The 18408-nt window shown below is 50.5% G+C and overlaps 1 protein-coding gene across 8 annotated transcripts in view; it reads left to right on the forward strand.

Annotated features, from left to right (window-relative positions):
* Nucleotides 1–18408, forward strand: part of CAPZB (capping actin protein of muscle Z-line subunit beta) — a 146983-nt gene that overhangs the window by 97839 nt on the left and 30736 nt on the right. For all 8 annotated transcript variants that reach the window (XR_010126987.1, XM_054503615.2, XM_054503607.1 and 5 more), the window contains 2 exons: nucleotides 1900–2021; nucleotides 8858–8971. Coding sequence is in view for 7 of the 8 variants with exons in the window: in XM_054503615.2 (XP_054359590.1) it covers nucleotides 1900–2021; nucleotides 8858–8971 (236 nt within the window). In the remaining variant the exon portion in view is untranslated. The remainder of the gene's footprint in view (nucleotides 1–1899; nucleotides 2022–8857; nucleotides 8972–18408) is intronic.

Genomic DNA, 18408 nt, shown 5'->3' on the forward strand with positions numbered 1-18408 from the left:
TGCTTAGGGACAGGCGTGATGTGTTAGGCAAGGTGGCTTCATTGGCTGTGGCAGCACAGCAAGGCCTCTTTCAGGTCCCAGATGGCCTTGGGTGGAAGCTGTTAGACCTTCCTTCCTCGGCCAGGACTTCCTTCCAGTTGAAGGGCTCTGTGGCCACAGCTAAGCAGGGCTGGGGCTAGGAGAGGGCTGTTTGCCACCAGAGAGTGCCTTTAGCATGCACTGTCCTTTCCCTTAGCTGGACATTAAACCAAAGTTAGAGTGGGAGGAGTAGGGACTTTGGACTCATCTGGCCCTGGTTTTGTTTTCTGTCTCCACTGCTTGCTTCTTGTGTGGCCCTTGGGTAACTTTATGGCTCTGGGCCTCAACTCTAATCTGTAAAATGGGGCTTTGCATACCCACTTTGTAGAATGCGTGTGAGCTTTCAAGTCAACAATATGCTCTATGTAAAGGGCCTACCATAGTGCGTGGCAGGCACATGAAAATGGTAAGGGGCATGATATTATCACCAAAACCAACTTTGAAAGTAGCCCCCATTTTTATTATCTTTGTTAGGAAAGGGCAGATACACATGGAGAAAGAATTCTGAAAACAAGCACAGGTACAGGCCAGGCCCGGGGGCTCACACCTGTAAGCCCAGCACATTGTACACAGGGGTTGGTGGTGTATGTCTGTCTCTTTGGGTACTGTCCCCTGTATAAGCAACAGATCATCTCACCAAGGCCAGAATTGCTATGAGTTACAAGGCAGGGTTACAGTCCTTTAGTTGTGCTGGGCATTGCTTTCCAAGCTGAGTTCTAAAGCACCCTGCAGGGGCAGCAGAGGAGCCCATGGAGGCTGGGTGGTCCCTGTGGTGGTGGGACTCCCTGTCCCTGCCTGTCTCTTGGATGGTGGCAAGGGTCTTCTGGAAGAACACAGGAACCACTGTCGCTGTCAGCCCATCTGCTGAGCTGCTCTGCTGGTGTCTTTGCCATACGATTGAATTTTTCCATTGGGAAGGGTTATTGGTGCAACTGGCAGGCGCTTTCCTGGTAAACAATATGGTGGGGCCCCCATAAACCCAGGCCCATGAAACAAGTAAGTCAGCACATTGAAAATATAGCGTGGAAGTGACTCAGGCCTGAAGGAATCCATTTCTGAAAGTGCTGCCATCCGTTTCTGGGATATTTTGGTAGAAATTGATGTTTGAGTTGGGAGGAGGAGGCCAGTGGCCTGGATACTTGCAGAGCCTTGTGTCAGAGTCACAAAATTGGCCCAGAGTTTGAGTCCTGCCAGCCCCCGACCGCGGGGTCATCCTTCTTGGTGAGGCGGCCCCCTGGCGGGCCAGCCGGAGATGAGCCCACTGGGGCTGTGTGCTGTGGGAGCCGGGGTGAAGCTCTCTTTGCAGCAGATAGAGTTGACTCTGCAAGCCAACTGGTAACACTTGGCTAGGGGCCTGGAAAGTACTGGAGACTCCACCCAGCATAAGAGCCTGTGGGAGTTCCCGGCACGGACGAGTTTTTCTACTCCGAGTTCTTTAGATTCCTGTGTATTTGAAATGTTTACCTTCTTCTCGGGACTTCAGCTTGTACTTTGCCCACCAGAGACCAATACCAAGCACATACACACTTAAATTTACTAGGCCACCCTGGTGACCAGGTAATTAAAGCTGCACACAGTTTTTGGAAGGAAGACTGTATTGGAAATCATGCTCCACTGTAATTCAAGAATGGGTTTCTTTATAGAGGGACACAGTTGGTGTCAGACACACGTGGAAAAGAAAAGAACAGGCCCATAATTTTGGCTCAGTACCCAGGGCCAGATGTTAAAGGTACTGACCATAATATGGCTGCAGTATTGTTAGCCACTGAGTTTGGTGTGCGTTTTAACCTCTGTTTCGACCTTGTCCTTTCTCTCTGCCAGGTTCCCAGTCTATGTGAGGATCTCCTGTCTTCTGTTGACCAGCCACTGAAAATTGCCAGAGACAAGGTGGTGGGAAAGGATTACCTTTTGTGTGACTACAACAGAGATGGGGACTCCTATAGGTGAGCTCATGCCCCGGGGATGCAGCAGGCACACCAGCCACACGCGGGCTGCCATAGGTGCCTGCTGCAGAGCACGGGGACCTTGGACTTGGGCAGCTGGCAGCCCATTCAGCTTTCCTTCCATTTGTTCCCTGCCCTCCTCTCCTTTCTTCTCTTGTCCTCCCCATTCTTCTCATCCTTCCATCTGTTATTCCAATCATGCAGCAGACGTTTGAGGAGTGCCACCCACAAGCATGAGAGATAGAGCAGTGGACCAAAGGCCCCCTACCTTCATGGATCTTCCAGTCTAACGGGAGAGGGATGTTGTTCCCAAAAACAACTGTTCTATTATAATTGCATTCAGTCCTGCGAAGGACAGTGTACAGGGTGTGCATATGATGGGGATCCTGAGGGCAGGGAGCGTCTCTGTGGTTAAGGGGTCTACGAACGCAGCTCTGTCAGATACACAACTCTCCTCTCTTTCCGTCACCTCGCCCAAGGCTGTAAATAACTAAGTTGACATTAGTCCCTGCCCTGGGTGTCTGATCACCAGGTCTAGCGTAGGAGACATTGGGTAACTGATAACTGTATGATGTGATTCATACAGCCAGTGCAAAGTCTGGTCAGGGTGTGAGGGTAACACAGAAGAGGCCATGGTCAACTCCAGGAGGACTTCCTGAAGGAGGTGATGTCTGAGCTGGATTTTAAGGGCATGTAGGAGTTATACCTCTATTTTTTAAGAGTGGGAATCCTTAAACTGGCCCAGTGTTTCCATGATGAATTGCAGTAGTCACTGCCTTGGAGAATGGTAGAGGAACACAGCCTGCTTTAGGTTTATTTGGAGACCACAGAACCAGGGCTGTCTTGAAGCTTCACCCTAATGCTCTCTTTGGAGATGGGGCAACAAGGCTTCTGGGAAGTCAAAGCAGGAAAAATGATCAGATCAGGAGTCAGCCAGTGTGGGCTTCAAACCAGCACAGCTCCCTGTGTCAGTGGGACTTTGACAAATCACTTAGTGTCACTGGTCTTTTAGTTTTGTCATCTGTAAAATGGAAATAATAGTATTTGTTTACTCCACAGAATGCTTCCTGAAGAAAATAAAGAGGACAGTGGGAGGGAGGGAGAGGACGGGCAGGCAGGGAAGGCTCTCCCACAGGTGGAAACTGGAGGATGAAAAGGTCCAAGTCTGGGGAAGAGCCTGCTGGGTGCTGAGGCCCTGGGTGATGAGCTCACCAGGATGGAGCTGGCAGAAGGCCAGAGGTGGAGAAGGCAGTGAGGGGAGGGCAGTGGGGGCGGAGATGAGGGAGGAGGCATGGCCAGGGCAGGTCTGGCAGGGTCTTGAAGGCCAGGCTGAGGGTAATAAAAGTTAGCACAGGGTTATTTATTGGGGGGATAAAAGAAGTAACACGTGAAATGTTGAATGGCACAGACATTGTCATATACTTAAAAAGTTTAATACTGACTTATAAGAGACTAGACAACAGTTTTGTAATCATGTCCCTTTCCTATCTTTAAATGGAAATTAGGTAGAGAATATATTTTGCCCTCCTTCAGACCACAGACTAGAGTTGAAATGGTGAGAAGTGGTGAGATTTGAGGTCACTTTTAAAGGTAGAGCCAGCGGCCTCTGCAGGTGGGTGGGGATGGAAGAAGAGGAGGTGGGGTGTGAAGGGTGATCACAAGGCTTCGGACCTGAGCCACTGTTGATTGAGGTGAGGAGGACTCGGGGAGGAGCTGGCATAGGGACACTTTAAGCTTGAGAGGCCCATTAGATCAAAGTGGAGATACCAGGTAGGCTGTGGATGTACCATGTGGAGTTCCAGGAGAGAGGTTTAGGCTGGGGATGTGGCTGCAGATGTCCCAGCATATAGATGGTGATACAGCCCTGAGGCTGATCAAGTTCATCCTTGAAGGGCTCATTCTGTGCCTGGAACTGCTGGTCACAGCATGGCGTGCAGGTGCTGTCCTTGGGAGCATCTTGCTCTGTCGCCCAGGCTGGAGTGCAGTGATGCGAACATGGCCCCCTGCACAGGACCATAGGCATGTATCACCATGCCCAGCTAATTTTTTTTTTTTTTTTTTTTTTTTTTGAGACAGAGTCTTACTCTGTTGCCCAGGTTGGAGTGCAATGGCACGATCTCAGCTCACTGCAACCTCTGTCTCCTGGGTTCAGGCAGATTCTCCTGCCTCAGCCTCCCAAGTAGCTGGGATTACGGGTGTACGCCATCACGCCCAGCTAGTTTTTGTATTTTCAGTGCAGACAGCGTTTCACCACGTTGGCCAGGCTGGTCTTGAACTCCTGACCTCAAATGATCCTCCTGCCTTGGCTTCCCAAAATGTTGGGATTATAGGCATGAGCCACTGCGCCCAGCCCCAGCTAGTTTTTTTTACTTTTTCTCTCTCTCTTTTTTTTTTGTAGAGATGGAGGCCTCACTTTGTTGCCCAGGCTGGCCTCGAACTCCTAGGTTCAAGCAGTCCTCCCACTTCAGCTTCCCAAATTGCTAGGATTACAGGTGTGAGCCACATTGCCCAGCCAGGAAGCCACTGATGAAGTGGGTGGACCAGCCCTTAGAGAGAGAAGTCCAGTGAAGATGGTGAGTGGTCTGAGACCAGGGAGCAGGCAGGGAGAAGTATTCTCACCCGGCATGCAGTTCAGGGAATGCTTCCTGGAGGAGGTGGTCCTTGAACTGGTCTTGCTTAATCAACATCATTATTATATTTATTATTTCCACCTGAAAACTCCAGTTGACTGTGTAAGGCAGCTCTTCTGTAGGAGCTGGTAGAAGGACGGGATCACGTGTAGGTCCGTGGCCAGGCCAGGCTCTGCGGGAGACTTGGTACTTGCAGCCCTTCCAGGTCACCCCTTTGTCCCCCACCTGCATTCCTGAGGCCCCACCACCAGCTCTGGGGGATCTCAGGCCTTTAGAGAGGAGCCCAGGGTGTGGAGGCAGAAAGTATGTCTTTCCTTTCTCCTCTTCTCGACATGAAACTCCAAGGTCTTCTGATTCTCTCCACAGATTTCCATCCTGTTTGATGGTTTGCTTAAATAAGATCCTTATGGTGTGACCGTTGCCAGCAGCACTGTTTGAAACCTGTTAGCTGAAACAAAAAGCCTTCTCGGAGGGAAATGAAAGGCCTGACTTTTGAAATCTAAGCATTCCTGTCCATCTGTCTTTTTTCAAATGGCCTCCATTTAAGCTCTTAAATGTGTTCTGAGTGCCCCTTCCACTAAGAATATTCTGGGTAATGTTATGATATTTCCCTCAGCTACAATTACCCTGGCTTCAGGACTAACAGCTTGAAATGCTATCGTCTGTGAGCCAGTAGAAATGTGAGTTACAGGCTTCTTGCAAATTGCAGGCCCCCAGTCTGCCCAAAAGATGGGCTCTTGTGTCTAATCAAGGTGCCTTGAAATGAACGCCACTTGGGTCGGGTCTTCCCGGCCTACAGGAAGGCGATGGCTGTCATCGAACTGTGGGAACGGTCCTGCGTGTGAGTGTGCTGCAGAGTCTCAAAGGGCCACCCAGGGGAAGGAGGGAATTCAGCTCCACACCCTCAGATTTTTATCCACTCCCCCGGTCAGCAGAAGAACCAAGCCTTGTTTATAGATAAATCATGGCGACAGCATCTTTTCACCTGGATCTTTGTCTCTGAGATCTGATGAGAGGCCTTTGTTGATTTGGTGTTTTTGTTTTTTTAGTGCTTAGGTGAGGCTGAGGCAGGAGGATCTGCTTGAACCCAGGAGACAGAGGTTGCAGTGAGCTGAGATCGTGCCATTGCACTCCAACCTGGGCAACAGAGTGAGACTCTGTCTCAAAAAAAAAAAAAAAAAAAATTAGCTGGGCATGGTAGTACATGCCTGTGGTCCTGTGCAGGGGGCCATGTTCACATCACTGCACTCCAGCCTGGGCGACAGAGCAAGATGCCCCCAAGAAGGACAGCACCTGGACGCCATGCCTGTGACTGCATAAAAAAGCCAGAAAGCTGCTCCATCTCTTGGTTTGGAGAAGTGGAACACCAGCAGAATTCCCCTTTCTTCCTCTCCTGGGCTGTGAGGCTTCGGTCCACCAGCAGCATCCGCTTGGCACTGACTCAGGGCCAGGTACTGGGGACAAGGGCAGGCAGCACAGGCTCTCTGCTCTCAAAGACCTCTTGCAGTCGAGGGTGAGGGAAGAAGGGCAAGAATATGACAGGCATGAGGACCAACATCTGTGTGAGAGGGAGGAGGGAGTGGTTGGTTCTGTTGTGGGGTGGGGGGTGCAAGAATTCATTCTTTTCAATTTTTATTTATTTACAACTGTGATTGGACAAGAATAATTCATTCATTTTTTTTTTTCTTTCCCCGAGATGGAGTCTTGCTCTGTTGCCCAGGCTGGAGTGCAATGGCGCGATCTCAGCTCACTGCAGCCTCTGCCTTCTGGGTTCAAGTGATTCTCCTGCCTCAGCCTCCTGAGTAGCTGGGATTACAGGTGCACACCACCACACCCAGCTAATTTTTTTGTATGTTTAGCAGAGATGGGGTTTCACCATGTTGGCCAGGCTGGTCTCAAACTCCTGACCTTGTGATCCTCCCGCCTCGGCCTCCCAAGGTGCTGGGATTGCAGGTGTGAGCCACCGCGCCTGGCCAAATTCATTCTTAAAAACATTTTTTTTTTAATGAGCGTGTGGTTGAGTGCCAGGCACTGTTCTAGGTGCTGAGCAACCCGAAGAGAAGATGACAGAAAAGGCTCTTGCCCCCTCCTAGCTGAGGTTCTAGAGTGAGCTATCTACATTCAAATTGATTCCCATTAAATAAAATTAAGAATTTAGTCTCTTGGTCGTACTGGTCACATTGTAAGTATGGAAGTAGCTACACATGGTTAGTGACTTGTTTTGGACAGCACAGATTTAGAACATCTCCATCGTCTCAGGAAGTTCTGTTGGGCAGCCCCGTTTCAGAGGGAGGAGCGACAGGCTACAAGAACTGACAGGTTAGCCCGTGCTTGGCTTCTCAGGAGAACTGAGGCATCGATTGTGGGCGGCACGCCTGTCTTCCCAGCCATCTGGGGTCCCAGCTTGTTGACAGTTTCCTTCCCATGGTGTGCTAATGGTCCAGTGTGACCATGAAAGCTGGCTGCTGGTCATGGGGCACCAGGGGGTGTCTCACCCCATTCTTGCAAAGTCTCTACCAAAACTGCGGTGAGCAGCAGAAAGTGGTCAGCTTGGAAACAAGGATTTCCAAAGGCTCCTTTTGCTTGGAGGTGATCAGGAGTGTAACGCCTGCCTGGAAACTCTTTGGGGACACCAAGCACAGCAACTCTTCCCCTACATACCGTTTGTGAACCAGCCTCTGAGAAAGCTGCCTGCGGGTGGCTGGTGCAAGAGGCCGCCCAGCTTATTCTGGTTCCATCCTCCATGATCTACTGATACAGGTGCCTGGTGGAGCATCACTTACCAAGAAGAAAGATGTCTGTGTGCAGAATTCGTTAAAACTGGGGTTTGAAAGATGATGAGCATACTTTTTTTTCCCTTAACATGCATTCCACATCACAATGATGTGGTCAGAAGGGGATGCGGAAAAGGCATTGTAGGTCTCTGACAGTGGAAACACTGAGGCGTATAGACCAAGAGTGTGAAGGACTTTTTCTGAATTCCATGTTGTCTTCTCTGTCTTTTCATTCCTCTCTCACCTTTTTAATGCTGCTACTTTCTCTGAACACTCGGCCCTCTGAACCCCACCTGCAGGAATTAATGAGTAGATCTTTCCCTTATAACCCCCTCTCCAGTTCTCTGTGTGATTAAATGCTTTCCTGATGTGGCAAAATACATTTCAAGAAATACAGCAAGTCTTTTGGGCTGCAAAAAGACTGGTTCTCATTACTTAGCAGTCTTCATATGTGTGCATAGCCCTTGGATGTTGGAAAAGCTATCCTGTGTTCACGTGGAGAACCTGATTGCTCAGGTTTTCTAATGTAATCAGCATTTCCCTGTGGAGCTGTGTCTCTTGCCCGCCTCTGCAACTGACAGCTCTCTTCTTAACGCTTACTATGTAAGAAGGTCTTAAAGTTTATCTAGAGCCTCCAGCAAATCAGGGAGGAGAGAGGGGCATCTGTTGAACTATAAGGTGGTGAACACATGGCCAGGCGCGGTGGCTCACTCCTATAATCCCAGCACTTTAGGAGGCTGAGGCAGGTAGATCACTTGAGGCCAGGAGTTTGAGACCAGCCTGGCCGACACGGCCAAACTCTGTCTCTACTAAAAATACAAAAATTAGCTGGGCCTGTTGGCTTGCACCTGTAATTCCAACTACTCAGAAGGCTGAGGCACGAGAATTGCTTGAACCCAGGAGGCGGAGGTTGTGGTGAGCCAAGATCGCACCACTGCACTCCAGCCTGGACGACGGAGCGAGACTCTGTCTAAAAAAAAAAGAAGAAAAGAAAAAAAATAGGTGGTGAACACAAAACTGAGAAAGCGGCTAAGAAAGAACTAGCATTTGTTGAACACTGACAGTCTGGCAAGCTCTGGGCTAGGCGCTTGATCTGCTTGTCTCATTTCTCATGACAGCCCTGTGTGCGGAGCAAGTAGCAGCCGCATTTTACACAGGAGAAAAGTGAGGCTCAGGGAGTTGGGACACTTGCTGAGCGTTCACAGCCAGTGAGAGGTGGAGCATGGGCGTGTGCCCCAGTCTGCCCGCATCAGAGCCCTTGTTCTCCAAACCTCCAGAAAGCCCTGTTTGTTGCCAGGACCCAGAAAAATCTTTGCTGGAGTTAGCGGCTTTGTCTCCGAGATTTCAGATAGCCAGGGCTCAGGCTGCGTGCTCACTGGCCATGTCTTCATGGAACGATTCATGGTATACACTTTTCCTTCCTTCCCTCCAGGTCACCATGGAGTAACAAGTATGACCCTCCCTTGGAGGATGGGGCCATGCCGTCCGCTCGGCTGAGAAAGCTGGAGGTGGAAGCCAACAATGCCTTTGACCAGTATCGAGACCTGTGAGTCACTTTCTCCTGTTGCACTTTAGCTCTTGTGATTTTTGAGAGTTAAATCCTAAGTGGCAGTGTTCTATCTGGAATCTGTTACCCGGCCAAGCATTCTCCCTGGAATCTGTTACCTGGCTCACCTAACTAAAGTTGGGAGCCGCCCATAGCAGGATGCAGGGCACTCGTTTGGTGGTTGGGTTGGTTATGAGATGACTCGGTCATAGAATGCTACCAGACTTCACTATGTGCTGTTCCCCTGCATTGTGATTCATAATAACAGCAGATGCCACTGGTACAGCGCCTACTGTGTGTAAGAAACAGTGCCAGGTATTTCTACATAGCATCTCAAATCCTCACAAACATAGCTAGTTTAGTCCTCGTTTCTCAGATTAAGAAATTAAGACACAGATTAAAGTATTTGTCCACAGCAAGGGGTAGAGCCAGGAATTAAAGTCAGGCCTGTTTATCTCCAAAGGCCCCTATGGATTTTTTTGCCATACCACACGCTCAGTTCTGACCTGGAGCTCAGGGGCCTCTGCCTCCAGCTGCTCCCAGGCCAAGATGAGTACAGTCCTTACAGAGCAGGAGCAGAGCAGCAAACATCGTCCTGAATCCTGAGTTGTTCGTGGCCTCGGCACCTGCCTTAAAAAACGTTTTGCTAGATCTGTTGAGATTTCTTCCTGCTCTGTCTAATCCTGCCTCCCAGCACCGCAGCATCAACATGTCACTTAATTGTTCAGGCTTACAAGGAAGGGCTCCAGAGAAAGTTAGCCATACTCAACAGAATCTCATTTATAATTAAGCTCTATACTGAAAATACAGCAAAACTATAAAATAGGCAATACTAATTCAAGTTGGCAGATTTTTTTCTGTCAAGAACCGGATCCTAAACGTTTTAGGCTTTGCAGGCCGCATAAGGTCTCTGTTGCTGCTTCTTGGTTTGTTTTCTGTTGAACCTTTAAAATGTAAAATTCACCTCTTGAGCTTTGAGGTGGGTGGCGCTTGGCCCGCAGTCTGTAGTTCGCCCACCCCTGGCCTAGGATGTAGGCAAGAAAATGGACATAAGAAAAGGAATCATCCAAACAGTGTCAAAAAGCTGGTGCTGCCCTACTTAGTGTATTTTCACTTTGCAAGTGTTTGGAGTGGCTGTGTAGTTCATAGCAGCTTGCTGTAACACATAAAGAATTTCTGGCAGGCACAGTGGCTCACACCTGTAATCCCAGCACTTTGGGAGGCCAAGGCAGGCAGATGGCTTGAGCCCAGGAGTTTGAGACCAGCCTGGGCAACATGGTGAAACCCCATCTCTTAAAAAAAAATAAAATAAAATAAAATAAATTCACTGGGTATAGTGGCAGGCAACTGTAATCCCAGCTACTTGGTAGGCTGAAGTGGGAGGACCACATGAGCCCAGGAGTTTGAGGCTGCAGTAGTAGCTATAAGGGCATCACTGCATTTCAGCCTGGGTGACAGAGTGAGATCCTGCCTCCAAAAATTAAAAAGTTTCTTTTAGAAGTTGATTTGGGAGGAAAAGTGATACTTCCAATATCTGACACACAAACAGAAAACCCATAGCACTTAGTAGAATGAAATACACAAGCACAGATCTAAGGAAATGGCCTTAAACATTTCAGTGTCCTTGAAATGCATCAATGTGTAATACAACCTTATCTTCAGTATCTATTATGTACAAATATTTTATATACATTATCTTTACTCCTTAACAAGAACCTCTGGGGAAGATGGTTTTGTTCCTCCTTTTACAAATGAGACCAAGGTTCCAAGAGGTTAAATGACTCACACAAGACCACAGGACATGGAGGTGAAAAGCTAGGATTTGAACCCATATTTGTCTGAAATTCCCACAAATTGTTGATTTTCACAGTTAAAATAGGCTTCAGTCTTTAAAGGTTCTTACATCTAGAACTTTGTCCTATTGTAGAATAGCTCCTTCCCTAGTGATACTGAAAAGCTGACTCATTGCTCTATGGTAGTCTACATGTAATTGTTTTTTACCTGCCCATATGGTAAGAAGCCAATCCAGCTGTTAAACAAGAATGCCCAAGTAGAATCAGTTTAATATTAAAGTGATAATACTGGTAATAAAATAACGATAGTGATGATAACAGTTACCAGTGGCCATGCAAGTGGGCCTCCAGCTGTTCTCTGTCTCATTCGGTCTTCACAAGAACCCATGAGAGAGGGTTATCCCCCTCTTACAAACGAGCTGACAGATCAGAAAGGTGATATAACTTACCCAGGTTCACAGAGCTAGTAAGTGGTGGAACTGGGATATCAAACCATCCTTATCCAGCTCCAGAGTCCAACATCGATTTATTTACTCAGCAGACATTTGAGTGCCTCCCATAAGCCAGGTGCTTACTGAATACCAGGGATGCACCTCGTACGTGGTAGATGAGGCCCCTGCCCTCACCACACTCCATTGTGGAAAAACAAACAGTGGACAAGCGGACAAGTCATTGCTGCTGGTGATAACAGGGAGCAGCTGATTTGTTATGTAGAGCAGCCCATGAGGCCTCTTGAGGAGACACTTGACTGAGGTCTGACATTGAGGAAGCCGGCCAGGCAGGGGGGGCTGGTTGTGCCAGGGTCTCCGAGGCAGGGGCAAACTCACCTGTCCAAGGCCCTGAGACTGGTGCCCCTTAATGTGCACACACAGCTGTCAACCAGCAAGTGCACACCCTCAGCCTCTTTTAAATTGGAAGTCAATTTGAAAGAGATTTGGGCAAAATTGGCCCCTTTTATATGTAAGCTTCTTGGGAGCCATCTCAGGATACTCCAGGAATACAGCCTGCCCTTTCAGCTAAGTTTGAAGGTGGAAGTGGAAAGTTCCCCCTTGAAAGTGTTTGCTAGATTTTCCCCCAGCTTGGGGAGCTAACGTGCCATGCATGCCATCCCCTAAGCCTGAGGAAGTTGCCTGGCCTCACCCCTTCTATTCTATGAGGAGGCTGTACTCTGGCTTATTACTGGGCTGCATGTTGAGATATGGAGGTGGGGGGATTCTGATTCTTTATGAGACTTAAGTATTTATGTTGTTACTCCCATAATAAAGTGATTCAGATGTGTTGCCTTACTTCGCCATTTAGGGCCAGCCTTGGGGAAGAGTCCAGTTTCATCTTGGACTTCTGCTTCCCTTGTTCTCCCTTCCTATGTCATCGTTCACATATGGAATGATACATGGTGTGTGGTTCTGCAGGGGCTTTTTTGGCCTGTTATCATGAGAATTTCCCTATTATCATTAAAACTCTTCAGAATAATCACTGAATCCTTACAGTGACTATAGGACAAGTGGGAGTTATTCCATTTGGCAGCTGATGAAGCTGAGGCTCAGATAAGTACTCAAGCTGGTTAACGCAGCTAGAAAACCACAGGAGCCGGGAGTCATAGCTAAGGCCTCACTTTTCACGCTGCCTCTGGTGAAGCCTTTCCCTTCCCTGGGAAATGTGTATTTGTAAGGTGGCTTTTGATTTCTGTGTGCCTTTGACTTGCCTACACACTCCTCTCTGAAGGTAAACTGACTCGGGGGAGTTGAAAGAGGGGTGACAAGACAGCATCCTGCCCCCTAGTTGGGGGTCGAACTGGATAACCCAGACCCCGAGGGTCTGCAACAGTGTGTAGTGGGATCCAGGCTGGTGCCGTTCTGTTCCCAGCACCTCGGGAGGAAGGAGGAGAGTGGCCCCGCAGGAGAGGCAGGAGGCCCTTCCTTCCCTTGCATGTGCAGGGCAGTGGGGCCAGGCTCTTCCTGGGTGACAGGGACCGCAGACCACCAAAGGGACAGCAGTTGGAGCTGCCATCCGGGATACCAGAGGCATGAATTTTGACCCACCCCGTGCCATTGGAGTGTGCTGAGGAGCTCTCTCTCCTGGGACCACATGCGAGGAACGTTTTCCCAGCTGAACCACATGTGACGAACCAACCCATTTATAGTCTAAAAATTATGAGAACAAGTCTCTTTTTTTTCTTTTTTAAAAACATCTTGGTACATTGTGGTACATTGCTCATCTCCAGAAGTTCCCATTCCCAGAGTGCCCCGCGAGGCTGTTGGTGGCCACATAAGTGACCACAGCAGGCCCTGGAATGCAAGCTCTTTTCCCCATGGCGTTGGTGCGGAGGGGAGTCAGCTGGGTGGCCTCGTCTCCTGAGGGACATTGGCCAGGGTCACACTCGGGTTTCTAGGGACCAGGCTGTTCCATGGGGTGGAGAGACAGTAGGCCATCCCTTCCTCTGCATCGTTTATCCAGCCCTTCCCCATACAAACACTTTCTCACACAAAGACTTGTTTGTTGTCCCCTGAGCAAGGCCGCAGCTCTCCCACCTGTCTTCTGTTCAGGTTGGCAGATGGGTTCAGGCAAGGGTCATTCTGAGAGGAGACCACCCAATGCTCCTGTCTGCTGGCTTGGTCACCCTGAGCTGCTGCCTGAGGGGCCAGGAAAGTGGCTGGTGTCCCTGGCCTGTGAGAGATGGCTGGAGCCTCAGCCAGACCCACCCTGCCAGGAGAAAAGGGGAGTGGCTGGAGAAGCCACCCCTTAAGAGCAGGCTGGGCTTGCCCTTGTGCCCAGGAGGGCTACACAGGTGCAGCTGCCACTTTCAGGCCACACACTTCAAGCTAGAGCTTGGTCTGCACCCCTGGTGGTTGGGGGTTGGAAGAGCAGACCGTGTTGACAGGGTCTTTAATTCACAACGATTCCAGCTGCTTCTGAATTCTTGGATCCTGATGAATTGCAGTTAGGACTATGTTTGGCTTGACTCCAGCCTCATGACCACCAACCCCATCGAATGACTGAGAGCTGCCAGGCTCCTGCCACGCTGGATCTCAGAATCCTCCCATGGGGACACCGTGCTGCAGCCAGCCTCCAGGGAGCCGCTTGTTTTATGGCCGGGAAGGTCACACTGGACTTTGCTCGCACAGAGATTTGACCCAAAAAAAGGAATAAAGAGGCCTCGGATACCCTGTCTTGCCCCTGCTCCTGCTCCCGCCGTACCCTGCTGGCTCATGCCAGAAGACTGGACTTGCTGTCTGTGGGCATGTTTGTTGTCGGCTGACGTAGCACCCACAGGCACTGGCCGTGTGTGTGCCACAGTCTGGAACAAGGTCCCTGCCCGCCACCCATTAGCCCATTAGCTTTGTCCTTACTCCTTGAGGCCCTGCTTAAAAAGATTAATGGTACTTTGGGAGGCCGAGGCAGGAGGATTGCTTGAGGCCGGGAGTTTGGAACCAGCCTGGGTGACATAGCAAGACCCTGTACCTCCAAAAAATAAAATATAAACATTAGGCATAGAGGCACACACACACATAGGCCTAGCTCCTCAGCTGAGGTAGAAGGATTGCTTGAGCCCAGGAGTTCAAGGCTACAGTGAGCTATAGTCATGCCATCATACACCCAGCCTGGGTGACAGAGTGAGTCCTTGTCTCTGGAAAAAAAAAAAACTAAAAAATAAAAAATATGTGAAAGGAGACATTGGTAAAGAGATAGGCTTGAGGGTCCAGAGACCTAGAGCATGATCCAGGCAGCCCATGGGCCACACCAGCCTCCTCAGATAGCAGAACTTACCGTCTCCCCAGAGGCTTCCTCTGTCACCGGAGAGAAAAATCTTCTTCACTGGATCCTGAGGGAAAGACGTAGATTCTGTCTTCAGGCTCTGGGCTTTGATCCCTGGCTCTGTAAAGGCTCTGACTTTGTAGAGAGTTGGATTTAATCATAAGCACATGGAATCAATGTCAGAATGAAGGAGCTGGGCCAGGGGACGGGTTGACCAGCAGGACTTTCTGGCTTGTAACTCCTTGGAGATGTGGCAGCCCCTCTCCCCTGTGGATTGAAAGGGCCAGCAGTTGGGAGCGTGACTCCTTAAGGTGGGCAAAAGGCGAGTAAGGGTGCAGGGGGCTGAGCCGTGTGTCCTCACGGCTCCCTCTCAAGTCCACTAGCTCCTGGCTTGCCCTGCCTCTGCTGGGTCCCTGCGGCACTCTCACGTCCAGGTCCGTTCCATAACTGATGATTCCCTTCTCTGCCATCCTCAGGGGCAGAAAGAGATCATAGTAGTACTTTCCCTAGGAGAGTAACTGTCAAGCCGCTGTTGATAGCACTACCCAAACAGCCTTGTTTTTAGATGAAAAGAGCCAGTTTGCGTAAATGCTTAGGAAATGACAAGCACATTTTGCTGGTGTGCTGGGGCCAGGTGAGGGTATTATCTGCTCGCAAGTCACCTTCATTTTCATCACTTCCCCTCCCAGCCAGCCCACCCACCTGGTCCCCAACATCTAGGCTATTCTCTCTACCAAGTCCCGAGATGGTTTTCCACCTGTAATTGATGGGCCTGGCTCATCCAGGGGATGTCACAAGAACTGAGCACCGAGGCAGAGGGAAAGACAGCGAAGCGGGCCGACTCCTGGGCAGCTGGCTCAGAGGATCATTTGACACTCTTTCTCGGCAGAGCCGACTCTGCTTTCTTAGGTCCAAGCCTGGTCTAGCTCATCAGTCACAAAACCTCATCTTTTGACCTAAGTGATCTTTCTTGGGAGAGACTTAGAAGTGGAGACTGCTGTAGGTTAGGCACCGGCAGCTGTCAGAGGAACATCTTGCTGGTGTGAGCGACCAGTGGGCTGCCATGAACCCCAAGATTAACACTTTGATTTTTCAGGTTCCTGGAGAAGACAGGAAACCTTTCCTGCTTGAGCTTTCACATCAAGTCTGGCCCTGGCCTGTGTCGGCCCCGGGTTCTGCCTGGGACCAGATGTTCTGACCAAAGGGCTGGCACTGCCTTCTTCCAAAGATGATTACTCCCATCTGCGCCAGACGTCTCACCCCATGCTCTGAAGTCCTCGGCTCTTGGCTTGGAGCAGATAATACCTTCAAACATGCGGTTGCAATTTATTGGCCTTATAAGTTAATTTTAGTGGGTGTGCAATTGATTGAAATCAAAGCCTAATGAAGGCCAGAGTCTGGGGGGGTGGAGGAGCAGGGTGGGAGGGTATTTTGTGTTCTTCCTTGCTTCAGTTCTGAGATAATCTTCAAAAGCTTTAATTAGCTTTTCCAATCAGCCCTCCTTTTCTGGAAGAAGTTTATAGAGTGAAACAAGGCTGGCGTCCCCATGGCAGTCCCAGGGCCCAAGGGTCTCTCCAGGAGTGGAGCAGCCAGGAGCTTGGTGGATGGGCCCCACACCCTGGCCGGGGCTCCCCAGCACCTGTCCCCTCTCTGGGCCATTTCAGAACTGCAGTTGTTCCTGCTCCTTCCCGCCATTTGATGTTTGAGGAACATTGGCCCAGGAAGGGCAGGATGTCCATGTTCACATGTGAGAAATGTTTGCACCTGATTTCCGGGGTCCTTGAAACGCAGGTTCCCAGCCCCGGACCCCTCAGGGCACCCCTTCCTCGGGATGTGAGTGTGGAGGAACTGCAGGTGACAAGGGGAGATTTTCCAGGGAAATAGTGCAGAAGTGTGAGCGGGCAACTGAGGTGCTGGGGGATTTCCCAGGCAGAAGGCACCACCACCTCCCGCCAAAAGCCTCTGACCCTCACCATGGCGTCTGAGGTCCGGCCACGGAATGGAGAGGAGGACCTTGGCTTTAAAGAGCTTTGGACTGGATTCTCTATTTGTCTTTTCTTGCTGACTGACTGTGGGCGAGTGTGTTAACCTCTCTGAGCCGCCGTTTCTTTACCCATCCTGCGGGCTGAGGCGTCACTTAGTGACACACTGTGCATCAGGCCCCTGCTGCACTCACGCCTTGCGTCCACCCAGCACCTTCCAGGCTGCTGGGTGACAGGGCTCTTTTAATTGTGCAGCAGGTATCTGTATGTGCATCTTACATTCTGTACCTGCATCTTACATTCTGTGCATTTATGATCATGGATATGGGGCCATTTGGGTGGCAGACCTGGTGGGGTAGCAGGCTTCGTGATCATGCGAGAAGGCTGTAGTTTCGGGATGGGGCTCTTCCACCACCTCCCACATCAAGGCCTCCAGAAAATCTCTGTCTCAAAAATGGAATTAATGATTCCTGCTCAATCCACATCATCAGGGTGTAGTGAGGCTGAACAGAGATGCTGGTAGTGCCTGTCTGCAGTGACTGGAGAGAGAATCCTTGGGATCGGTCACCAGGTCCTTACTGAGAACCTGCCGGGGATGGTGTCATGTGCCCAGGGTCAGTGGCAAATGCATCAGGCCCAGTCCCTCCCTCACGGGGCCCATGTTTCAACACAGGAACAAGTCAACAGATGAACACAGTACTTGCACAGTTTGATAAACGCTGCAAAGGAACGAGAGCTGGGTCCTGCAGTGGGGAAGAGCAAAGGGTGTGGATGTTAGGGAACGCTCTGAGGAAGGAACTGTGGGTCGGTTACAGGGGGGTTGCCCTTGAGTGGAAAGAGCTAACAGAGCTGGCCTGAGACTGCTGTCCCTCGGAGGCCTGCTTGCCACCTTGGCCCGCAGCTGGCATCTGGGAACTTGGGTTTCAGGAGGGCTCTCACCACTCCCTGATAAGAGTGACTTCTGACGCCTGAACTGTGTGCAAACAGCGTGGCTTCCTTCTCCTTTCCTTGTGGGCATCTGAAATTTCACCGTGTGTTAGGTAGAGGGTGCTTAGCAGTACAGCCCTGGGCACTGAGTCCCTGGTGTGCTTCCCCAGTAGACAGTACTTCACACATGCCGTCAAGCCCATCCCTGGGGGAGTGTATCACGTCCTGTGTGACATCATGGAGCAGGACGTTGAAAGCTGGTGCCTGGTTTCTCAGGACCCCAGCCCCTGCGCCTTCTCCCTCAGCCTCCTTTGCTCTGTTCCCTTCAATAACCCTTGGCCCCGAGGGCAACTTTGTGCCATGTTCCGTGAGTCCTTGCAGCGAATTATGGAGCCTCGGGTGGTCTGGGGATCCCAGGCACAGCCCTGTACTGTGATGGGAGAGGACAAGGACAGTGCCCCGAGCAGTGGGAACCGCCTGGGCCACGCCCTGAAGGGATTCCCAGTGGTCGTGGGCAGTGAGTGGAGGCCGGAACAGGACAGGGCAGTGGGGAGAGGCTCACAGGCCTGTGGGGCGTGGGCTCTGGGTGTCATTCTGGGAGCCTTGGGAAAGGTCTGGAAGGTTCCAAGGGTAGGACAGCTCTGATGTGCATCCAAAGAAGTTCCTCAGAAGTAGTGTGGAGGCTGGATTGGAGAGGCCAGGAGCGGGAAGGGCCTGACAGCTCAGCTAGAGTGGAGGTCTGCTTTCCTTGCTCTGGCTGAGTGAACTCTGCAGTTCCAGGTGCCCCGGGGGCTTTTTCCACCGCTGGAAACGGCCAGGCCTGCGGAGTCAGAGCCCCACTGGGTGGTGGGCGGAGTAAGGGAGTAACGGAGAATGCTTAAGAACATCCTGGAGCTGCAGGGACTGTTTGGTTGGGGGACATCCCCCTTCACTCCCTGTCCCTTCAGTGAGGTCTGTGTTCTCATTTCCTTGCCTAGAGGTA

Source organism: Pongo pygmaeus, chromosome 1, assembly GCF_028885625.2.
Source record: "Pongo pygmaeus isolate AG05252 chromosome 1, NHGRI_mPonPyg2-v2.0_pri, whole genome shotgun sequence".
Taxonomy (NCBI): Eukaryota; Metazoa; Chordata; class Mammalia; order Primates; family Hominidae; genus Pongo; species Pongo pygmaeus.